General features: G+C 34.6%; 1 protein-coding gene across 2 annotated transcripts; it reads left to right on the forward strand.

Moving 5' to 3' along the window:
* Positions 1–3,021: 3,021 nt before the first annotated feature.
* LOC143610875 (protein PAF1 homolog) lies at positions 3,022–10,084 on the forward strand. 2 transcript variants are annotated; one of them, XM_077085235.1, is made up of 13 exons: positions 3,022–3,250; positions 3,591–4,441; positions 4,570–4,638; positions 5,817–5,924; positions 6,046–6,229; positions 6,831–6,904; positions 7,001–7,120; positions 7,690–7,795; positions 8,010–8,096; positions 8,477–8,545; positions 8,622–8,693; positions 8,814–8,954; positions 9,626–10,084. In XM_077085235.1, exons 2-13 carry the CDS (start codon positions 3,594–3,596, stop codon positions 9,797–9,799), a joined length of 2,052 nt encoding a protein of 683 aa, XP_076941350.1. In that variant the 5' UTR covers positions 3,022–3,250; positions 3,591–3,593; the 3' UTR covers positions 9,800–10,084. The 2 variants fall into 2 exon arrangements, with proteins under 2 accessions (XP_076941350.1, XP_076941349.1); XM_077085234.1 differs by having other exon boundaries at positions 3,022–4,441; positions 9,626–10,083.
* The last annotated feature ends 625 nt before the right edge of the window (positions 10,085–10,709 follow it).

Consider the following 10,709-nt stretch of genomic DNA (forward strand, 5'->3'; position numbering starts at 1 on the left):
ATTAAAAATAAAAAATAAACTCCCGTAAAAACTAGTGTTATATAATATAATATAGATATATATATGATATGAACACACACTCTCTCTCTCACCCCTCTCTTTCCCTCTTATCATCTCTCCCCCGTCACTCTCTCTACCACCAGCCACCACAGCCCCCACTTGCCACCACCACAGCCCCCACTGACGCCATACCTTCACCGTCGTTCCCCATCTCAAAATCCAAACCCTACAATCACCGTAACAACCTGAAACCACCTACCAACTGCCACCGATGCATCCACCGTCGGTCGTCGCCATCTCACTCTCTCTCTCAGTTGACTCTCTCTTTCTCTTAGATCTACTCTCTATCCGATCTCCGACGGCAACAACAAAAATCCACCACCACAGATCTGGTGGCCAGCAAGAAGAACGGAATCGGGTCAAAACCCTAGTAATTTGGGGATTTAAAGTTGAAAGGGATCAGTGCAAAGCATCTTCTAACGAAATCGATGCTCCGGTGGTTGTATGGGGTGGGGAGGGTTCTGATTTGGTGGTGGCAGCAGGTGTGGAGGTTTGCCCTGTAGAGGAAGAAAACAGTGGGTGGGTTTCGGTGGCTGTGGTATCTCACCGGAGAAGACGGTGGTGGTGATGGGTTGGTGGTGGTGTATGAACAGAAGATATATATATATATATATATATATATATTCTTTTGTTTTTTAAATTGTTTTTTTAATAAGTGGGTAAAAAGACCAATTTGCCCTCATGGGCAAAGCATGTGACCTAAGTTAACAAGAAATACTAACTGAGTTAGGGCAGGACAAACGATGTAATATTTAGAAATGTAAAGTACAAATTATGTTACTTTTAAAGATAAAGGATAACCATTGAAATTTAGTGTAAACATAAAGAACAATTTCTTTAATTCTGTCTTTACATTTAACATTATTGACATAAATTTGTGAGGTTTCAAAATCATTTTGTTTACAATAACTTATGCAAGAAACATGTGGGTTAGCATCATTATCTTTGTACATAAATGACATCGACTTAATAATGTCTTTTAGAATATTCATAACAACGTATTAGTGAGTGGTAGTTCATGAGTTCGGTAAGTGTAGAGAATTAGAGATACATAAGGGGTGGTTTAATTTGATTCATAACAACGTATTAATGGGTGGTTTAATTTGATTTATGTGGAGTGAATAGGGTTGGTAACAAAGTCGACTTTGCTCGAATGCAAGACAAGATGAATGAGATACACACAAGAATATAGAGAAATAAACTCCAAACGAGTTGATAATCAATATGTATCACACCCATTTAATTGTTGTTCAGATCCTCTTGCTTAGGATCACAACAAAGGCTATGGGGATTTCACATTACAAATATCTTTGTGGAAATAAAACTAGAGCGAGTTTATTATTATGTTCATCAACCCTAGACTTTTATTCTTTATTGATTAAACAAATACATATTATTAGTCACCATAATCCTTCAAAATTACTATATATAGTAAAAGGTGTGGCGTGAATAGTAGTTTACAATGCATCATCAAAACATTAAAGTATAAGTTGTTAAGCTAGAGATGAGCTAAGTAATGATCCCGTGAATCCTGATCGCAATGTTTTTAAAAACTTGGTATTGGTATCGGTATCGAAAGTGCTTAGTCCGGTATCGATGCTGAAGACAAAAATTCGGTATATACCAGTACCATACTAGTACTGCAAACTTGGTAGAGTTGGTACCAAATTGCTAGAGATATCCATTTGCTTATCCCTATTATAAGATGCATTTTAATTATTTTATTATAAATGGATTAATGATTTAGCACTAAAGTACAAGCTATCTAGGGTTGCAAATGAGCCGAGCTGCTCGCGAGCTACTCGGGATCGGCTCGTTAAAAAGCTCGAACGAGCCGAGCTTAATCGAGCCCGAGGTCGAGCTCAAGCCTAAAAGTAAGCTCGTTTAATAAACGAGCCCGAGCCCGAGCTTCACCTATCGAGCTCGAGCCGGCTCGCGAGCCTAAACGAGCCTGCCATTTATATAATTTTTTAAATTATATATTTAATAATTATTAATTAATATATTTATTGTTAATATATATTTTTATAAAAAATAAATAAAAATAACTAAATAATATATATATATATATATATATATATATATATTTTATACATAAAATTATAATAGAAAATAATATATAAAAATAATTATATTATTTAAAAAATAACAAATAAATGGTAAACGAGCCGAGCCCGAGCCGAGCTCGAGCTTGAAAATCTACTCACGAACCGAGCTCGAGCTTTGGAAATAGAGCTCGAAACGAGCCGAGCTCGAGCCTGGTCGAGCTCGGGCTCGGCTCGGCTCGTTTGCACCCCTAAAGCTATCTAAGCTTTAGTGGAGTATTATTATTATACTGAAGATTAGTTGCTTAATTTTATGTCTAAATTATATTGAAAACCGAGTTATAACTAGTGTTATACATATATGTTATTAAATTCATCTCACGATTAAGATTTTTATGTTGTTTTTCTTTTATTTTGTTTTACTAATATAATATAATGCCTTACAAAATCTTGTATACACCGTTGTTGCATGTTTATGTTAGTCTATGTCATGATAAAAAGTTATTCAAAACCAAACAAGCGAAATATATTCAATCCTGTTTTCTCTTTATTAATTTGTTAATATAAAAATTCCAAATACAATGTTGGTTCAAAGTTCATAGAAAATTCATAGGCCGACAATTAATTTAAAAAATGGATTGTTCGTTTAAACTAATGATAAACTTCGAATGTTAAAAACACGAATCTAATTATGTTTTTATGTATATTTAGTTTTACTTGAATTTTCACTCGTCATATTTAAAACCAAATCGTAAAAAACGCACACACTCTTGATTATCTTTTTATACCCGATGCAAAGCACGAGCCTTAATCTTATCTTACTAGTTTATGAGTTCGGTTATATGCCCACATAATACTAATCAAATACTTATGTTAGTCATGTTTGTTTTTCTGATTATATAAATAATCAAATATACTTGAAGATTAGATTCATAAATTGAACGCCTCCATTCTCATTCTCCCCAACACCGTCATTCTCTCCGATCACTATTCCGGCCACTTTCAATACACACACACACACACACACTCTCTCTATATATATACACATATATCTATACACATTCGTCAATCCAACACATCTATATCTCGTCATTCACATCTCAAATCACCTTACGAGAGTCCGACACACGTAATTACCGCAACAGGTTGATTCCATCAGCTCCGTTATTATTATTATTATTATCTTTATGAATTCGTTTCATCAATTCGTTGTGGTTACGGCATTGTTTCGTGCTTATTAGGTTTTTAATCTGCTGAATTTGGAAAAAACGATCGGTTTGACGTGATTTTGAGTTCTAGGGTTTTGAATTTGGGGGTTTTTTGTTTTGGTGCCAGTTAGGAGTAATAATTGTATTGCTTTTGCCTAGAATACATCCAGGAGATTCAAAATTATAACTGTGAGTTGAATTGGATCAATTGATTACGATACAACTGGTTTTCTAGGGTTTAGTTTGAACAGTAGTAATATCTGTCAATATTCCGTAGGGCATGGCGTCGTACAGGCCATTCCCACCGCCGCCGCAGCCTCCGATGCCGAATCATAATTCACTTCCACCTCCACCGCTTGCTCCTCTGCCGCAGCCGAGAGGAAACCAATATGCTCAGAATTGGGGATATCCGAACCAGGGGTTTCCGCAAGGTGGTTACCCGATTCCACCGAATCAACAACAGCAGTTTACGTCGTATCCGCCTCCGCCACCACCTCCCGAGTCTGCGTATCCTCCACCGCCACCGCCTTCCCAGCCTGCACCACCGGGACAAATGTACTTTTCGTCTTCTCAGTTTTCCCAGTTACATACCCAGCCTGTACAACCACCTCCACCGCCACCTCCGCCTTCATCGCCACCAAGTTCTTCGGTCCTGCCGCCTCCACCACCTCCACCGGCGTCACCTCCTCCACCTCCTTCATCTGCCCCTGCGAGTAATCAAACCAAGGAAAGCAGACAAGATGGGCATAAAAGGCCTTCTACCGATGCAGAAAGTTCTAAATGGCATCATGTGGGTCCTTCTAGACAAAATTCCAAGCCTTCTAATTTACCTCCTGTGCCTGCAAGAAAGTCTAATGGTCCTCCGGGTAGAGTTGAGACTGTAGAAGAAAGGCGGTTGCGAAAAAAGAAAGAGATGGAGAAGCAAAAGCAAGAAGAGAAACATAGGCATCAGTTGAAGGAATCTCAAAGTAAAATTCTCCAAAAGACTCAAATTATGTCTTCAGGGAGCAAGCCACATGGTTCGGTTACTGGGTCCCATATGGGTGATAGGAGGGCTACATCATTCTTGAGTGGTGAAAGGATAGAAAATCGGTTGAAGAAGCCAACTACTTTTCTCTGCAAGCTGAAGTGAGTATGTCATGTTACCAAGTTATTATTTTTATCCTAATTGTGTGCTCTATATTATCTCTTATTATTTTAACTCTATTAGATTTATATGATTCTGAATGTTTTTCTCACATTTGTGCTCTTTGAAGATTTCGGGATGAGTTACCAGATACAACAGCTCAACCAAAGCTTCTGTCTATAAGGAGAGATAAAGATAGGTATGCATTCTTATTTTTGATATCTTTTTTGTCATTGTTAAGGGTTTTAGCCTTTAACGTAATACTTCACATATGTGTGCAAAACCATAAAACCTTGAACCATGTATCTGTACTGAATTATACCATCTGCTTGTGCTGGTTGCATCATTATATAAATACTGGAAAGTGATGTATTATTATTGGTTGTTTAACCTATTATTGGTTGCAATGCATCACTACTAACTAAATACATTATTAACTACACTGTGAATTGACAGAAGTACTTTTCTAACTCAACTTGGATTGAAGTCACTGAGTCACATCTCAAGTATTTGTTTATATATTTTAAATGACCTTTTACTACACTGCCATCAGCCTCATTGTTTTTATCCTTCATGAGGCTCTATAACTTTAAAGTTTTACCTATTACGATCCTTCATGGGTATCTATAAGTTCAATCCACCTTCATTATTGGATTATATATGTTGTAATGACCAAGTTCATTGCAGATTTTCTGTAACATTGATTTATAAGTATATTTTCACAATATTATTTTCTTCTCTTACCACGTTAGTGTGTGTGTAATAGAGGCATCATCAAATTATATCCGAGGTGGAAATTGGAAATATCATAATCTGTACATAAGATTGAAGATGATTGCTAATTCGCTTTTAACTACTATAGTTGATTAGAACATATAAATGACCAGGTTCATTCTTTGATTATATATTTTAAATGACCAAATTCATTACAGATTTGCTGTAACATTAATTTACAAATATTTCTATAATATAGTTTCTTCTCTTATCATGTCAGTGTGTGTGATAGAGGCATTATCAAAATATACTTGAGGTGGAAATATCATAATCCATACATACGATTTTGAAGATGATTATTAGTTCACTTTTTACTACAATATTTGATTATAATTATAAATGATCAGCTCATTGCAGCAGTATTAACTTATTAGTTGTTACTGCTACTCTAGTAAAATCATTTTTGTAAATATTATTTTCTTGTCTTGGAAAATCACTTACAGATATCACACCAGAGAAAGCCCCACTATGTTTGAACTATATATTAACAACTCATTAGATCTTATATGTAATTCACTACATTGCTCTTTATGTACTTTTTGGGTAAATGATAAACCCATGCTTAGTTCCACTTGTAACACTTTTTACAAATGATTTTTGCAGAGCTGCTAAATACGCAATCACTTCACTGGAAAAGGTTCATAAGCCCCAGTTGCATGTTGAGCCAGACCTTGGGATACCACTTGACCTACTCGATCTCAGTGTATACAAGTAATAGTTCACTCCACCATTGACCGTTGTTCCTTCTATTTATTAAATAAATGGGTTTTTATATGGTCTGCAGTTTATTTTCTAATAAATCTTATATTCATATTTTACCTTTCTAAATTAGTGCTCCCAAGGATGAAATACACCATATTGATCCGGAAGACCAGTTACTGTTGCAAGATGATGTTTGTTCGACTCCAATTAAAAAAGACGGGCTGAAAAGAAAGGAGCGCCCTACAGATAAAGGGATGTCTTGGTTGGTCAAAACACAATATATATCTCCTCTTAGCACAGATGCTACAAGACAGGTAAACTAATTATTATGTCTAAGTCTTGTTTACAAAGGGTCAGCTCGGGTTATTTTTTACTTTTCCAGTAATTATGTATGAGGCCAAGTGGCCAACTTATTCATTTTCTTTTTAATTCAGACCACCCAAGTAACTAACTACCTATCTATATGATTTTATATTATACCAATTTCGGTCAAAACAATGAAAAGACAACAGTTTTAACCTAGAACAGGTCACCTCATCAAAGTTTTTTTTGTTTCTTTTCTGTAACGGCGTTTCTTTCAAACAGCATGTATTTTTGGCTTGTTTCAATATATGGGTGGCCTTAATGAGAAAGTTGAGTGTTTGGGTGGTCTTAAGGATATATTTTAATTTCTTTAATCTCAAAATTGTAAAAAGGGTTAAAATATACAAGATTTAGCAAAAAAGGAAATGGATTGAGTGGGTCAAAAAGGTTGGAAGTCATTTGAAATGCTCTCAATTGCATAAATCTTCAAATCTTTGTTACAAAAAACTTAAGGGATTATTATTGTTAATAATGTAGCTCACTAGCTTGTTCAAACTGCAAATATGAGTTTGTTTATTTGATCTGGTAATAATACTTCAATGCAATTTGCAGTCATTGACTGAAAAACAAGCAAAAGATCTACGGGAAAAACGTGGGAACTCCTTATTGGACAACCTCAATAGTAGGTATATAATAACATAATATTCTTTCCCTTTTTTATACAAAAATTGCAGGCCCTTTTTCATTATATTCTCTACTTCTAATGCTTTTACTTTAATCAGGGAAAAGAAAATCAAGGACATCAAGGCGTCATTTGAGGCTTGCAAATCGCGTCCTGTTCATGCAACCAACAAAAAACTGCAACCTGTTGAGGTTTTGCCATTATTCCCAGATTTTGAACGGTATTTACTCTTCAATTTTTTTAATAATGCCTGACTTTTTATACTGTGATAAAAGTTTTAAACAAAAAACTGCAAGTTGACTTTTTTAATTAAGGCCTGCTAGATACCAAATCAGCATCAATGAAATTATAGAACTCTAAATACAAATCTTATCTAAAGTAAAACCTATCTAAATGTTAAAACCGTTGAATACGACATATCTAATATATAAATTACTGCTAATACGTATCCATAATTAATAATAGTAACAATAATTCAGAGTCTTTATCACTCTTCTCAAAAGGGTAGGTAATTAAAAACTTAGCCATAAGGCAAACATGTTGAAAATCATACAGAGATTTCATAAATCACTTTATTTAATGTATATATGGTTTCTTGTAATAATATATGTTCTTAAATCATATTTAAAACATTTATATGTGTGTGTGTGGACATCAGCTGTGTGCGGGTCAACCTACTTGCTGCCCTAGTATCCTTATTAAGAAATTATTTGTTTGATTTTGTTACTGACTCTGATCCACCATTTGGCTAAATTATAATCAACAAAAATTTGTATATGAAATTTGCAGGTGGGATGATCAGTTTGTTGTTGCAACCTTTGATGGCCCTCCTACTGTTGATTCAGAAAGCTACAATAAAATGGATAAATCTGTTAGAGACGCCCATGAATCTCAGGTACAGTCGTGTATATTTTGTGAAATATTACTTGTGTTTATTAGGCATACAAATCAAAATAAACTCCAGCGACCTATGTCCATGTTCAGCAAACACATTTGCCCTACATTATATGTAGTTTTGGACATTACAAGTATTCTGAAAGCTCTTCAATTCAATACAGTTGAACAGTTCAACTGTCGTCTTCACTTTTTAACTTTATTCTTCATTACAGGCTGTTATGAAAAGCTTTGTGGCAAACAGCTCCGACCCAGCTAAACCTGACAAGTTTTTGGCTTACATGGTTCCTTCTGTTGGCGAGGTAACATTCCCTTAAATTTGTTATTATAACGGGGCGTGAGAGTAGGCGTGGAACAAATTCGGGCCAACTAACAAGTTTTTTTTTTTAAATTGTTAAAATATTTTGTTAAATACGATTACATATACTGTACTATTACAATACCGGAGGCCTTTGCAAACTGAATACTTGCAAATTTTGGCTTGTATTTTAACTTAATATATTTAATTTACTTCGCATCTGACCCGTTAAAAAGAAAATAAGCAATCCAGATGGATTATTGTAATTGTATTAATATATTTTTTTCATAACTATTATTGTATCTGACCAGTTTACTTTTTCTGTCTTATCATTTGTAAATTGTAATTTATCTTATTTGCATGGGTTTACTAATATTTTTTCAGCTATCAAAGGATATTTATGATGAACATGAAGATATTTCCTACACGTGGGTTCGTGAATATCACTGGGATGTATGTTCTCGACTTTCAAATCTTGAATTTCAGGGTTATATGTGTGCGCATAATGACATTTCTTGTTTTAAAACAGGTACGCGGAGAGGATGCAGATGATCCCACAAATTTTCTTGTGGTATTTGGTGAATCAGAGGCTCGTTACATGGTAATATTAAATAAAAGGATATGAGTTGATTCACTACTTTAAAAGTGTATATTGCCATATGTTTTTCGTTATAACATTCTTTCTTGTATATAAATGTTGCTAATTTGGTTATTTAATCAGCCTCTGCCAACAAAGCTCATGCTTAGGAAAAAACGAGCCCGAGAAGGAAAAACAACCGATGAGGTTGAACATTTTCCGGTTCCTGCAAGTATCACAGTGAGACAAAGACCACGTGTGTCAATTGATACGAAGGAGACAGAGGTACTTACTTTTTTTTAAAATTTCTTTTAACTAGTTTTGAATAGTTATTCTTCAAAATATAGTTCTTCAAGCTTCGTGGTGATTAGGGTTGTTTAACCAGCTTCAACTAGAGTTCGGGCTCAAAGTTAAACACGCCAGCTCGACTTGGCTTGAAAACTTTTAATTAGTTGAAATTTGAGCTCCAAGTCTCGAACTTGGCTTTGATTAGGGTGTGCACGAAACCGAAATAACCGAACCGTAAACCGAATAACAAACAAAACCGGAATAACAGAACCTAATAAAAAGCGACAATTTGGTTTTTTTATTTTAAAAAAATTGATATTGGGTTGGTTTGATTTTTTCATTTTTTCAACCTGTGTAAATCAACAAACGGTGTAGCTCAAAAGTGTTAGGTCCAAATGTGTGATAATCAATTAATTATTAATTAACAGTCAAATGTAGGACCAAAGTTTCAGGCCCAGGTTCATTATTTTGGGTCATTTTTGGCTTTCAAGCCCAAATGGTAAAAACCGAAAAATATAAATTAAACCCATTGTAAAGCCGAAAAAACCAAAATCGAATGGTTGTCAGAACCTCAAAAACCGAATACACTTAAATTGGCATGTGTAGTTGTGGATGCACAATATTATTTTTCCTTTTTTATCAACTTGTTACAATGTAAATTGCTGCAGAGTTATGGTGGTTTTAAGGGGAGAAATTCAAACCCTAGGCATCATGGCAGGATGGACATGAATGATGATGATGATGATGATGTGGATCGACATCAGCATCATAGCCGTCATCATAATGACATGGATGATGGTGATATGGACCAATCAAGTGGAGCCGAGTATTTATCTGATTAGCATCTTCAAGAGTAGTTATGGAAATTAAGAAAAAATGTTCGAACAGTGGAATGAGTAAACAGAAGATACAAATATCAGCAGTGTGTGTGGTAAGTCATATTTCTCAGTATTTTATTATGACAAGCGGTTATGTTAAAACCGTGTAGTTTATGTTTTAATATATTTCTGTACACAAGTGTTTATTTTATTGTTAAAAGAATCGGAAATCTTGGTTTTGTTGATTTCGTGTTCTAGAGTGTTTAGTTTATCGAAATCCATCGTTTGACTTGAAAAATGTTGGAATTTGGAGATGGGTTGGGTAGTAACGGGTCACGATGTTTGGGTAGAAAAAACTAGTAATTTTATGTACGGATCGAGCTGGCTGGGGTTGGTATAATTTTAACACATTTGACAGCTTTTACTTTCAAAGTAGCAAGTAATTATTATGATTAGTTACTCTTTAAGGGCATTCACATCCAATCCACCATCTTCAAATCCAATATTATACTAAAAATTATTACATTTTCTTTCTATTTTTTTAATTAAATAATACCTTTTTATATCTTTATCAACATATTTTCTCTTTCATTCACTCACAATCACTTTCAATAAATATTAAAAAATTTATAGGATGTTAGAGGAACTTTTCAAATATACAGTAAAGTCAGACGATGATTCGATCAACAAAGTCTTCAAAAGCAGACGGTAATTTGATCAGACACATATTTAGCATTACTGTTGGAGAAAGAAAAATATACTTTGCAATAACAATATGGTGCATTTGGAAGGTAGGAAGGAACCACAACGAGAACTTGGAGTCAACCAAAAAACATTAAGGGAGATCAGAACGTACTTTTTTTAGTGGATTAGAAATAGAGGAAGGGTGTCGGATTTAATCTAATGCATGCCTAGGTGGGTTTTAAAATTGAAA

The sequence above is a fragment of the Bidens hawaiensis genome, unplaced genomic scaffold (genome assembly GCF_021521415.1).
Source record: "Bidens hawaiensis isolate Kalapana, Puna unplaced genomic scaffold, B.hawaiensis_p1.1 tig00028591_1, whole genome shotgun sequence".
NCBI lineage: Eukaryota > Viridiplantae > Streptophyta > Magnoliopsida > Asterales > Asteraceae > Bidens > Bidens hawaiensis.

Coding starts and splice junctions, on each gene's coding strand:
- LOC143610875 (XM_077085235.1), top strand. CDS start 3,594: ATGGCGTCGTACAGGCCATTCCCACCGCCGCCGCAGCCTCCGATGCCG. Junction 4,639..5,816: donor ATAAGGAGAGATAAAGATAG/GTATGCATTCTT, acceptor TGATTTTTGCAG/AGCTGCTAAATACGCAATCA. Junction 5,925..6,045: donor CTCGATCTCAGTGTATACAA/GTAATAGTTCAC, acceptor TTTCTAAATTAG/TGCTCCCAAGGATGAAATAC.